A 13,643-nucleotide genomic window follows, 5' to 3' on the forward strand; every position below is an offset into this window, starting at 1 on the left:
TGTCGGATGATACATCAGCAGAAGCACCGGGTCCTCTTTATGGAAGTGGTTTCCGTGTCAGACCAATGGAACATCGAGCTCCTGAAATACACTCTGCCCAACCCTGTTCACCTCATATTATTTCCTTCAAGATGTCTTCCAAGACATACATGTATGTTGCTCTGGGCAGTGAGTATAGAATTACAGTACAGTATTGGAGCGATAGGGAAAGTAATTATAGATATGAGTGAAGTTATTCTATGTCTATGATATTCACGGGCAACATGGATAACAAATGTAAGTATTGGAAAAAATTGACTTTCAGTTCCTTTTGGATGTCTAAATGTGTAATCAATACTGTACAAAAAAATTATTTCTAAAATCTCTATGAATTGAAGTTGGAATCTAATTCAACAATTGAATCATAGTAATGTAATTCAACAAGTGAATCATAGTAATGTAATTCAACAAGTGAATCATTGTAATGTAATTCAACAAGTGAATCATTGTAATGTAATTCAACAAGTGAATCATACTATCAATTCCAGAAAACTAAGTACTTTACAATCTTAATACATTTTCAAAAGTTGTACTTTTGTCCAAACAATGAAGTACTCAGAAATTGTATTGACATCCGAAACAAATGTATTGTCTTAAAGACAAAACACAATCTAATAAGTCGAGTGCTTAAGCAGGCCCACATATAACACATTTAGATAAACAAAATAATGAATAACACATAACTGAAATGCTACTCTACTCATTCTGCTTGGTTACACATTACACTTGGTTACAAGTGCAGATTGCCTTTGTTTGTTAAAAACTCATTAACTTCCTCACTTTTTCCATTGCCATACTTTCAATTTGAAAGGTTATGGGGGGGGATGTTTGATGAATGTTTGTCAAAGATGACATGCTTGTTTGCTGGTCAAAGAGGAATCAGAGTCAGAGAAAGAGGAGAGAGTGGGGTAGTGAATGAAAGAAAGAGGAAGGGTCATCAGAAAGAAAACGAATGTTCTACTATACTGACATCTTGTGGTTTATAATTCAGATTTGTTTATACAGTATTTTGATAGCCTTGATTTGGATCAGCCCAAGCTGATCTAGGCTTCTCCAGAATAGGGTTGCAAAATGCTGGTAACTTTTCCAAAATGTCTAGGTTTTCCAGAAATCCTGATTGGAAGATTCCCGAAATTAGAAGGGAAGCAAGTCAACTTTTTGCGACCATACTTCAGAACATCTTACATCCAAAAGCATTGAGGGACCAAATCTGAAAGGGGTAACAAAACTGAACACAAAACAGGACCACGAAATGTATATCATTTTTACCATTTTGCTGACATTTATTTAATTACTACAGTTTGGCAGTTGAATATATTTCCAATAAGCCTATACATTTGGAAAATATGTTACAATTCAATGACAGTTTACAGTTAGTATAAGTGCTTATCAGATGCTATACTCTAACAGTACCACAAAATAATGAAAAAGATAAATGGGGGTTTACAGTAGCCTCCGTAGTTTTGAACACCAAAACTAATTCAATCATTTATGCGGACTCAAACTTCTTCTTCCTGCCATCCATGCCAGCCTGTTCATCAACGTTCTTACGCCAGTCACCAACTTCCTCCTGCATGACACAAAGTTTATGATGTGACATTTTCAGTGTTTGAGGACATAATATGAGGACATATAATGAGGACATATAATTTTTAATTTAAGCTCTGAAAACGTAGGACAAATGTTGCCAACTCCTATAGTGCTGTGATTCACTGCTCTGTAAGATTCCACACAAATACCCACCTCCTCTTTGACCTCCTTCTTCACTTCTTTCAAGTTGGCTCTAAAGTCCATGGAAGCCTTGTGCTTGGTACCCAGCAGAGCTGCAAGCATAGCATCAGCAGACATACGCACTTTCTTCAGAGCTGGCTTCTTGATGCCCTGAACCTCAATCACTTTCAACTTCAAGTCCTCAATCTGGGAAGTGAGAAAGTCAGGAGAAATATTAGATTTCCAGAGGTATATGTTTTCAGGATGAGGACAATATGGAATGCAATGTACTGTACCTCTTTTTCTGTCTTCTTCACTTTTGCTTCTGCGTCATATCTTTCCTCATCAACCTTGTCGATGGTCTGGGACAACTTTTTGAGCATTTCCTGTTGGCACACAAACACATTACAGATGATTTGTAAAAGGCACCAGAGCACCAGCGTGGCACCAGCATCTAAAGTCTGTGGAATTAACAACTTTCTGCAGGCAACAGCTATCTAGAGAGAGAGCTGATAAAGGCTTTGCCTTACACTGAGTGTACAAAATATTAGGAACCTTCCTAATATTGAGTTGCAACCCTTTTTTGCATTCGAACAGCCTCAATTCGTTGGGGCATGGACTCCATAACGTGTAGAAAGCGTTCCAGATGGATGATGGCCCATGTTGACTCCAATGCTTCCCACAGTTGTGTCAAGTGGGCACCGGAGGGGATGGTTGCCGTATTACGGGCTCCTAACCAACTGTGTTTGTTTTTTCGCATTGTTTGTAACTCATTTTGTACATCATTTAGCTACCACCGTCTCTTATGACCGTAAAGAGCTTCTGGACAGAAGAACAGTGATTAGTCACCTCGAACTGGATGAAGATTTTGTCTTTAATGAGACTGACACGAAGAATATACTGCTTTTTCAAAACAAGGCCCAAATCCCCCAAATCCCCCAAATCAAAAGGGTGAGGAGGACAGGGTGCCTTGTAAGAATTTGCAGACAAGTAGGTAAACCACCACTACACTCTGTATTATTGGCCAACGTGCAATCATTGGAAAACAAATGGGACAATCTACAATTAAGACTATCCTACCAACAGGACATTAAAAACTGTAATATCTTATGTTTCACCAAGACTTGGCTGAACGATGACATGGATAATATAGAGCTGGCTGACTTCTCTGTGTTTCGGCAGGACAGAGCAGCTACGTCTGGTAAGACGAGGGGCGGAGTTGTGTGTCTATTTGTCAATAATTGCTGGTGCGCGATGTTAAAGAATTCCCAAGGTATTACTTGCCTGAGGTAGAATACCTCATGATAAGCTGTAGACCATACTATCTACCAAGAGAGTTCTCATCTATATTATTTTTAGCTGTCTATTTACCTCCTCAAACCGATGCCGGCACTAAGACCGCACTCAACGAGCTGTATAAGGCCATAAGCAAACAATAAAATGCCCATCCAGAAGTGGCGCACCTAGTGCCGGGGACTTTAATGCTGGCAAACTTAAATCTGTTTTACCGTATTTCTAAAAGCATGTCACATGTGCAACCAGAGGAAAAACTCTAGGCCACTTTTACTCCACACACAGAGATGCATACAAAGCTTTCCCAATTTTGGAAAATTGACCATAATTATATCCTCCTGATTCCTGCTTACAAGCAAAAACCAGTGACTCGCTCAATACGGATGTGGTCAGATGATGCGGATGCTACAATACTTTTTTGCTAGCACAGACTGGAATATGTTCCAGGATTCATCCAATGGCATTGAGGAGTACACCACCTCAGTCACAGGATTCATCAATAAGTGCATCGACGACGTCATCCCCACAGTGACCGCACCTACATTTCCCAACCAGAAGCCATGGATTACAGGCAACATCCACACCGAGCTAACAGGCTAGAGCTGCCACTTTCAAGGAGTGTGACACTAATCCCGACACTTATAAGAAATCCCGCTATGCCCTCAGACGAACCATCAAACAGGCAAAGCATCAATACAGAACTAAGTTTGAATCCTACTACACCGGCTCTGATGCTCGTCGGATGTGGCAGGGCTTGAAAACTATTACGGACTACAAAGGGAAACCCAGCAGCGAACTGCCCAGTGACGCGAGCCTACCAGATGAGCTAAAAGCCCTTTAAGCTCGCTTCGAGGCAAGCAACATTGAAGCATGCATGATAGCACTAGCTGTTCCAGACGACTGTGTGATCACGCTCTCCGTAGCTGATGTGAGCACGACCTTTAAACAGGTCAACATTCACAAACCCGCGGGGCCAGACGGATTACCAGGACATGTACTCAAAGCATGTGCGGACCAACTGGTAAGGGCCTTCACTGACATTTTCAACATCTCCCTGGTCGCGTCTGTAATACCTACTTGTTTCAAACAGAACACCATAAAAACACCACACTATCCCTGTAGGAAAAAAACGAGGAGGAAAGGAAGCGCTGCTAAGGTACACAATAGTAGATTTTGGTAGACAAAAGGTGCTCTTTGGTAAAAGGGGTAAATTGGTTATCAAAAACAAAGGAGGACCAAGGCACTCTTCATATAATTAATTTAAATTCCTTCATTTGTATGGCACGTTCAATAGAAACAAAGTTTTAAAAATCTGACACGTTTTGGCTGCATGGCCTTTGTCAGGGAGTACAAATAAATGATAATACAATGTCCTCTTTGAACAGCTTTTTCCAATCAGCCCTAATTAGAAGAGGGAATGGTTGCAAATAGTTTGACAACACCTAGTAAGCAATAATATACACATTAAAAAGTGAAATACTGTAGATATGTTATCAAGATTTTTTACTCCAAGCTAGAAGCATCAGCATGCCTAGAAAGGTAGTTCTAACCTTAAATATGACTGGGCAAAGTGCCAAGAAAATAGTCCCTGTGCCAAAGAAAGCTAAGGTAACCTGCCTTAATGATTACCGCACCGTAGCACTCATGTCGGTAGCCATGAAGTGTTTGAGAGGCTGTTCATGGCTCACATCAACAGCATCATTCCAGAAACCCTAGACCCACCCACTTGTACTGGGATGTAGTGCTTACATCCCAGTACATCACTGGGGCCAAGCTTCCTGCCATCCAGGACCTATATACTAGGCAGTGTTAGAGGAAGGCTTAAAAAATTGTCAATGACTCCAGTCACCTAAGTCATAGACTGTTCTCTCTTCTATCGCACGACAAGCGGTAATGGAGCGCCAAGTCTTGAACCAAAAGGCTCCTTAAAACAGCTTCTACCCCCAAGACATAAGATTGCTGAACAACTACTCAAATGGCTACCCGGACTATTTACACTGCCCCCCCCCCCAATTGCTGCTACACGCTGTTTATTATCTATGCATAGTCACTTTACAAATTTCCTCGACTAACCTCTAACCCCGCACATTGACTCGGTACCGATACCCCCTGTATACAGCCTCGTTATTGTTATGTACATTTCTTGTGTTACTTGTTTCAAAAAAATGTTTGCTTTAGTTTATTTAGTAAATCTTTTCTTAACTCTATTTCTTGAACTGCATTGTTGGTTAAGGGCTTGTAAGCATTTCACGGTAAGGTTGTTGTATTCGGCGCATGTAACAAATAACATTTGATTTGATTTGTTTTGATGTCCTTTGTGTGGAGGACCCTTCTTGATACACACGGGAAACTTTTGACCATGAAAAACCCAGCAGCGTTGCAGTTCTTAAAACACTCAAACCAGTGTGCCTGGCACCAACTACCATACCCCATTCAAAGGCACTTCAATATTTTCTCTCGCCCATTCACACTCTAAAAAGGCACACATACACAACCCATGTCTCAATTGTCTCAAGGCTTAAAAATCCTTCTTTAACCTGTCTCCTCCCCTTCATATACACTGAGTGAAGTGGATTTAACAATTGAAATCAATAAGGGATCATCGCTTTCACCTGGACTCACCTGTTCAGTCTTGGAAAGAGCAGGTGTTCCCTATGTTTTTTTACACACAGTGTACATAGTGATATATTGAATAGATTAGAGTAGCTTTGTGGAACTTGTAAAGGAATGAATGACTAGTATCGTACCATCAGCGCCGCTTGATCTCCAGACAAATCCAGGGCGGGGATATTAGCCATGAAATTGGCTTTCTCCTGCTTCATCTCCTTTTTCTCCACTTCAATCAAATTGGCTGCAATCTGGAGCATCAAGCTCTGGATGACAAAGACATATAGTGAGGCCAAACCCAGTCTAGTACTTGGTTTGGTGTACATTTATGACACACTAGCTTGTTTCGGATGCTTAAAGATTATTGAGGACAAAGAGATACATATGTATATTTTCATACCTAGAGCCAAATACTGCTTTTAAGCAAACGCCATCGACAAAATGCAATTTTGGCACCAAACTCGCCGAGCACACCATAAGAATACTTACAGTGCCTTCAGAAAGTATTTATACCCCTTGACTTATTCCAAAAAAAATTGTGTTACAGCCTGAAATCAACATCTTCCTGATATATCTATACATAATACCCCACAATGACAAATTAAAAACATGTTTTTAGAAATGTTTTCAAATGGATTGAAAATGAAATACAGAAATATCTCATTTACATGAGTATTCACACCCCTGAGTCAGTACTTTGCAGAAGCACATTTAGCATCTATTACAGCTGTCAGTCTTTCTGGGTACATCTCTAAGAGCTTTCCACATCTGAATTGTGCAACATTTACATATTATTCTTTTCAAAATTCTTCAAGCTCTGTCACATTGGCTGTTGATCACTGCTAGACCAACCATTTTCAGGTCTTGCCATAGATATTCAAGTAGATTTAAGTCAAAACTGTAACTCGGCCACAGGAACATTCAATGTCTTCTTGGTAACCAACACCAGTTTAGATTTGGCCTTGTGTTTAAGGTTATTGTTCTGCTGAAAGCGGAATTCATCTCCCAGTGTTTGGTGGAAAGCAGACTGAACCAGGTTCTCCTCTAGAAATTTGCCTGTGCTTAGCTCCATTCCGTTAATTTTTTTATCATGAAAAACACCCCAGTATTTAACGATGAAAACCTCTCTGATCATTGTGGTTGAATCTGTGTTTGAAATTCACTTGTTGACTGAGGGACCTTACAGATAATTGTATCTGGGGTTCCAGCGATGAGGTAGTCATTAAAAAATAACGTTAAACAATATTATTGCAAACAAAGTCCATGTAACTTATTAGGCGACTTGTTAAGCAAATCTTTACTCATGAACTTATTTAAGCTTTTCATACCAAAGGGGTTGAATACTTAATGACTCAAGACATTTCAGCTTTTGATGTTTAATTAATTTGTAAAAATTTAAAAAAACATAATTCCACTTTGACATAATGGGGTATTGCATGTAGGCCAGTGACAAAAACTATTCATTTAATCAATTTTAAATTCAGACTGGAACACATCATAGTGTGGAAATAGTCAAGTGGTGTGAATATTTTGAAGGCACTGTAGAAAGTTGTCACAATGAAATGTGTTGGTTTACCTTCAGATGATGCTTACGGCTCGAGGTCATTTTTTTCCTGTGAAGAAAGGGGAGTTTGACATATAGTATTGTTATATACATGACTAGTTAATATGCTGAGGGGACATAACTGGTCAATACGCTGACCAAGGGTTGTATCAATGATATTCTATGGCATGCTGCATAGAATAGAAAGGTCCTAAATATCTCATTTACTTTGACTTTTCTCACATTGTTATTGAAAAAAGAAAGAGGCAAACCCAATAGTTTCTAGGGAGTTTAGGAGCAATGTGGTATCATTAGTGGAATCACGTATTCTACTCAATTGCTATGCAATTAAAACATTTAGCCTTAAGTAAATATTACGTTTCACATATTAGACATGTGGATATTGCCCATATTAGGGTATGGTTTAGACATACTAGCAATTGGTCAATTTGAGGGTTAGGGTTTGCTGTTTGTTTTCTGTCTGCCTGTCTACCTGCTTGCCTGTTTGTTTTCTGTCTGCCTGTCTACCCGTCTGCCTGTTTGTTTTGGTATAAAAACGCCATTACTTTCTAACACCAAACTGTAGCAAACAACAAGGTAATGATACTTACTCAGACATGATGGCGGAATGTGTGCTTCAGACCCTGTAACAAAAAGACACAACAGGCAAGATAAACGTTTTTAGCAATAGCGTGCACTGCAGGGTGCTATCTGCCTAAAGTTAGCAAAGGCTATTTTATCCAGCTCAAGATTGATTAATGAACACTGGCTGCTAATGGAACAATCTGGACTCTTCAAGGAAGGGAGGGGAAACCTGATCCTTTTTACCGATAAGACCTTTCGGAGCAATTATGATCAGGCTACATTTGGACAGCTGGAGACTGGAGTCACCCATGACATTCATGGGCTGTTATTTTATTGATGTCATTAATAGACAAAACCTCAGCAGGCGTCATGGTCCTGCTCTACCCTGAGAACATCTTGGGTATCACTTATATCAATGCAACTGCGTCCTCAGCGAACCCTACCAGTATCTCTTTGAAAAGTCCTTTCAATCAAATACAGTGTGGTCATCAGAATGACTCAAAAGACACTGTTATTTAACCACACTGCAGCAATGAATATCAATGTTAAGAATAGGATATACTTTTGTTTGTCTTAATTTATTAAGAACTTCGCTGTTTTCTGTAGTTTTTAATCAATGACACATTCAGTTCAAGTTGGTTCACATTCAGTCATATCAATTGATGAAATAATTGGTACTATTTTACTTCAGCAAACAGAGAAATAGTGAATAAAAACTCTTGCAAACACATCCTTTTCCAATCTGTCAACTAGGATCATACACGGCGAGCAAAAGTTGCTTTAAGCTCTTACTTTCTAACGCAAGATAGACATGTTATAACTGTAGAGCTTCCATACTTCAAGAAAATTATACTTTAATATAATAATAATATATTCTATTTAGCAGGTGCTTTTATCCAAAACAACTTACAGTCATGCATGCATACACTTTTGGTATAGGTGGCCTCAGCGGCAATCAACCCGACGACCCTTGGCGTTGTGACCTACCAAATGTTTTTAGCCCACACCCAGTTCTTAGCTGTAACCCAAGAGGAACTGGCCACGAACCAATGGCCCCAAAGCCCCATTCAGAAAACACTGTCTGCTGTAACCTAGTTACCTCGCACACTAGTTATAATATAAGTATCACAAATCCCATATTGTTACCCATAACAGTTATTCACATTGAATATTGGAGCAACATAAATCACTCAAAGAGAGAAGTGTTAAATACCACCAAAAGCAAACAGAAACTCAACTCTTTGGTATGTGGATAGATAAGTCAACGTCTTCAACCACCTTCCACGCTAGAGTAAAGCCTGTGAGCAGGAGCCTTCCCCCCATGGGCCACATCATTCTGTCTAGACAGGCTAATTTGTCTCTCATAGTATCCACTGGCTGTCAGGAGGAAAGCATGATATATTTACCTCAATATATTCACCTGTACTGACAGGTAAAACGTAGTGATCTTGTGACAGACGTCACTTAGTGTGATCATTTCCAGATGCTATCTGTAAATTCAGCCATGAAACCACCTTCTCATCACAGTCTACATGTGCACCCACTGTGTAAGTCTTAATTAATTAGGTAAAACTACAACCCACTGTGTGACTTTGTATTTCGTTATTTATCAATAAGACACGGCCAGACTTTATTTTCCGTGTAATAAAGATCAGAGAGGAGGAAAAGAGATGTTCTCACCTATGAGAAGAGGAGGACAGGACACACTCTGGTGAAGAAGGGGAGACACTGGCAAGTCACAGGCCAAGAACAAATTAAACAGGGTTTATATGTAGACTAGTGATGAATCAGCAGAAATCCAGAACCTTCTTATGGTGGTGGACACAACTTAGGCCAATGGAACTGCGAGCTCCTGAAATACCACCAACCCTTTCCTCCAACTCATATCATAAATTTCCCTTCATGCAAAATGTCTCCCAAAACCTGAGCTGCCACTTGGCTTCCATTCCTACAGTGTTGGAAGGGATAGACAAAGCCATCCCAGTTAAGCAAGGGACAACATGAATAGATAAACCCGGTTAAGCAAGGGACAACATTGATATATTCTTGGAACTATTTTGGTTGAATGATGATAAAATCAGAAATCAATTGTTGAAGGGGAAATCTGCAGTTCAAACGATAACAAAGTGAACACCCTGCCACTGTTTTGCAGGGCTAGAGTTCCTCATTGCACTGCACTAACTTAATATTCATTGCAATGCCTGCAAATTAAATATCTAGAAAAAAGTGGGCAAGCAAACAGCCCTCTGTGGCTCAAAGGTGAGATGGGATCGGAGGTGGGGAGAAAGAGCGAGAGATTGAGAGAGAGAGAGAGAGAGAGAGAGAGAGAGAGAGAGAGAGAGAGAGAGAGAGAGAGAGAGAGAGAGAGAGGAGAAGGGAGGGAGAAGAGAAGAGGCAAAGAGAACAGGTGCTCAATGACATCTTGTGGATTTTGGTTTATTTATTTATATTATTATAAATTGTTTATTAATTAAATGATTAAATGTTTAATTAAATATAAATAATATGTTTTAATATTAATTAACATCTAAAATGTTTAACTATATCACGCCAATCGTGATTGAGTTAATTAAAGAACCTAGATGCAGCTGTCTGGTATCACATTCGCTTGACACATGAGATGAACTGATCTGCTGGTTTTATATTGTGGGTTTTCGGTTGCAAGCAAGTTTGTTTTAACACGTAGGTGCATGTAATCTGCTGTTAATAGCATTTTAATTGATAGATAATTACTTTATTACTAAAGTAAATTTGATGACATCATAATGATGACAAAGTTGTTTCCTACTAATGATTTGCCTGCTTTTTAGCAATGGCATCGTATTTCCAGGCCACTATGCTGTAAAACAATCATTGGCCCCTATTATGAATGACTGTGCACCACTCCTTTTCTGGAGTCACTATGGCTGAGAGTGTCTTGAAAACATTCTTAACAATGGCGTGACACAACCGAGTGATGTCGGTGCAACCCTATCAATCCTGAGACGCCAGCAAAAATGCCCATTTCATTTAGTTGCCTTTTATATGCATGTCTAGCCCTTATGTTTAGCATCACAATGAAGGGTTTTACCATTTTCTTTTCAGGAAAAACAGGGCTACAATTAGAACACAAAACAATTTGACATAGACAGTTGACTAATGTCAATAAAAAAAATAAGGTCAGCCAAAGAAGAAAACGGATAAAATGATTTTATATGAATGCTTAAGTACATAAATGGTTTGCTCAGTGGGAAATTAATGTTCAACTAGTCAGTGACACTTGTGCTGAGTTTGGAGTTTGTGATAGCAACTATTCAAGCTTATTACAGTATTATAGACACTATGTCTTGGGATTTCCTACACTCTTCTATGTAGAAGAACCCTTTACCTGACTCTTGTGTAGCTTGTTAGCATCACAGAGCAAAACTTATATTTTCGTCAGTTGTCCCACCAATTTATTTCAATTGACTGATTTCTTTATACGAACTGTAACTCAGTCAAATCTTAGATATTGTAAAGACTGGCAGTATTTGTTTACAGGGTGAGGACAATATGGAATACAATCTACTGTACCTCTATGTCTGCCTTATTCACTTTTGCCTCTGTGTCATATCTGTCTTAAAATGTATAAATTGAAAATGTGGGTTCACAGCTACAATCCAGATGTGTTGGTCATTACTAAGACGTGGTTAAGAAAGAGTGTTTTGAGCACTGATATTAACCTTTTTGGTAATAACCTTTTTCGACAGATCTTCCAAAGGTGGTGAAGTGGCAATCTTTACCAAGGAACACCTTGAGTGCTCTGTCACCAAGCCTGTCACCCAAACAATTTGATTTGCTGGTTTTAAGTATTAAGAATTAAGCATTCAAATAGCTCTTTGTTGACTGTTGCTGGATGTTATCGTCCACCATCAACACCGGCCTGTACCCTACCTGCCCTAAGCTCTCTCTTGGCCTCTTACACTAAGTCTGAGTTTGTGCTGCTAGGTGACCTAAACTGGTACATGGTTAAACCAACTGAACAAGTCCTAAAGCAATGGGACTCCCTAAATCTTTCTCAAAGTATTACCAATTCCACAAGGTATGACACCAAACACCCAGAAAAGGCTACTCTTCTTGATGTTATCCTCACAAATAATCCTGATATTAGTTTGGTGTTTTCTGCAATGACCGTAGTGACCACTGTTTTACAGCCTGGTTTCTCAGTTAATGTTTGGGATAGGGGGCAGCATTTTCACTTTGGATGAATTGCGTGCCCAAACTGAACTTCCTACTACTATGTCCCAGATGGTAAAACTGGCCTCCCGGGTGGCGCAGTGGTCTAGGGCACTGCATCGCAGTGCTAGCTGCGCCACCAGAGTCTCTGGGTTCGCGCCCAGGCTGGGCTGGGTTCACGCCCAGGTTCTGTCGCAGCCGGCCGCAACCGGGAGGTCCGTGGGGCGACGCACAATTGGCATAGCGTCGTCCGGGTTAGGGAGGGTTTGGCCGGTAGGGATATCCTTGTCTCAGTATGTAAAAATGTAATAAAAATGTATGCACTCTACTGTAAGTCGCTCTGGATAAGAGCGTCAGCTAAATGACTAAAATGTAAATGTAATACATGCATATATTATTACCATTGGATAGAAAACACTCTGAAGTTTCTAAAACTGTTTGAATTATGTCTGTGAGTATAACAGAACTCATTTGGCAGACAAAAACCTGAGAAGAAATCCAAACAGGAAGTGAGAACTCGATTTTCAAAACAGTGCCATTTGATCTCCCTGTTAGTTATAGATGTGCATACACTTCCTAGGGCTTCCACTAGATGCCACCGTCTTTAGATACTGGTTGTAGGATTATACTATAAAGGAGGGGCTCATAAGAGCTATTTTACTGAGTGGTCTGCAGAAAGCCTCGGCCTCATTATGCGAGGTCACGAGAGAGTATGCTCTCGTTCCAATGCTTTTCTTCAGACAATGAAATTCTCCGGGTTGGAACCTTAAAAAACCTGTCCTGATTTGTCATTGCTAAAAAACTTAAATGAGCAAGCCTTCCTTCATGAGCTGGCCTTTGTAAATTGGTATAGAATCAGCTTGATCCCCTCTGTCGAAGACGCTTGGTGTAATGGCTTCCATCGGTAGAAGGAGAGGAGGACCAAAGCGCAGCGTGGTATGTCTCCATATTTATTAGAATACTTCTTCAATACGAACAAAACAATAAACAAACGAAAACCAACGAAGCTACAGTCCTGAACTAGAGAACATAAAACACATGAACGCACGAACAGGAACAATCACCCACAAACAAACAGTGAAAACAGGCTACCTTAATATGGTTCCCAATCAGAGACAACGTAAAACACCTGCCTCTGATTGAGAACCATATCAGGCCAATTGACAACCTAAACATAGAAACACATAACATAGACTACACCCACCCAGCTCACGTCCTGACCAACTAAAAAAAGACTAAACAAAGGAAATAAGGTCAGGAACGTGACACTTGGACCTTCTTTTTTGATATTTGTTAAAACTCTTAGGGCTAGGGGAAGTGTTCGGAAGTTCGGATGAATGACATGCCCAAAGTAAACTGCCTGTTACTCAGGCCCAGAAGCTAGGACACGCCCCATAAAGAAAATTTGAACAAAAAAAAAGGTTCAGCCCCTGGTTCGACCGTGATTTGGCAGAGTTCCTCCATCTCAAGAACACCATTTGACGAAAGGCTCGGCACACAAATAGTCAGGCTGACTGGCTGTCGTTCAGGCAAATGATTGCACTCAGACTATTTGGAAGGCCAAAGTTAGTTACTTTAAGGAGCAGTTCTCTCCCTGTGGGTCTAATCCCGAGAAGTTCTGGAAAATGGTGAAAGACCTGAAAAAAACACTCTCCTCCTCACAGCTGCCCGT

General features: G+C 40.0%; 1 protein-coding gene across 1 annotated transcript; it reads right to left on the minus strand.

Annotated features, from left to right (window-relative positions):
• Window positions 1-1,298: 1,298 nt before the first annotated feature.
• Window positions 1,299-9,531, minus strand: LOC129862706 (troponin I, fast skeletal muscle-like). Its single transcript, XM_055934607.1, has 7 exons — window positions 9,458-9,531; window positions 7,804-7,836; window positions 7,226-7,262; window positions 5,790-5,915; window positions 2,046-2,135; window positions 1,783-1,956; window positions 1,299-1,609 (listed from the first exon to the last, which is right to left on the minus strand). The coding sequence occupies exons 2-7, from the start codon at window positions 7,809-7,811 to the stop codon at window positions 1,529-1,531; spliced, it is 516 nt and encodes a 171-aa protein (XP_055790582.1). The 5' UTR covers window positions 7,812-7,836; window positions 9,458-9,531; the 3' UTR covers window positions 1,299-1,528.
• Window positions 9,532-13,643: the final 4,112 nt, after the last annotated feature.

The sequence above is a fragment of the Salvelinus fontinalis genome, chromosome 9 (genome assembly GCF_029448725.1).
Source record: "Salvelinus fontinalis isolate EN_2023a chromosome 9, ASM2944872v1, whole genome shotgun sequence".
NCBI lineage: Eukaryota > Metazoa > Chordata > Actinopteri > Salmoniformes > Salmonidae > Salvelinus > Salvelinus fontinalis.

Excerpts from the sequence above, each read along its gene's own strand:
- LOC129862706 (XM_055934607.1), bottom strand. Across the intron at positions 1,957-2,045 it reads TGAAGAAGACAGAAAAAGAG|ATTGAGGACTTGAAGTTGAA; the intron begins GTACAGTACATT and ends CTCACTTCCCAG. Across the intron at positions 1,610-1,782 it reads AGAAGGAGGTCAAAGAGGAG|GAGGAAGTTGGTGACTGGCG; the intron begins GTGGGTATTTGT and ends TGTGTCATGCAG.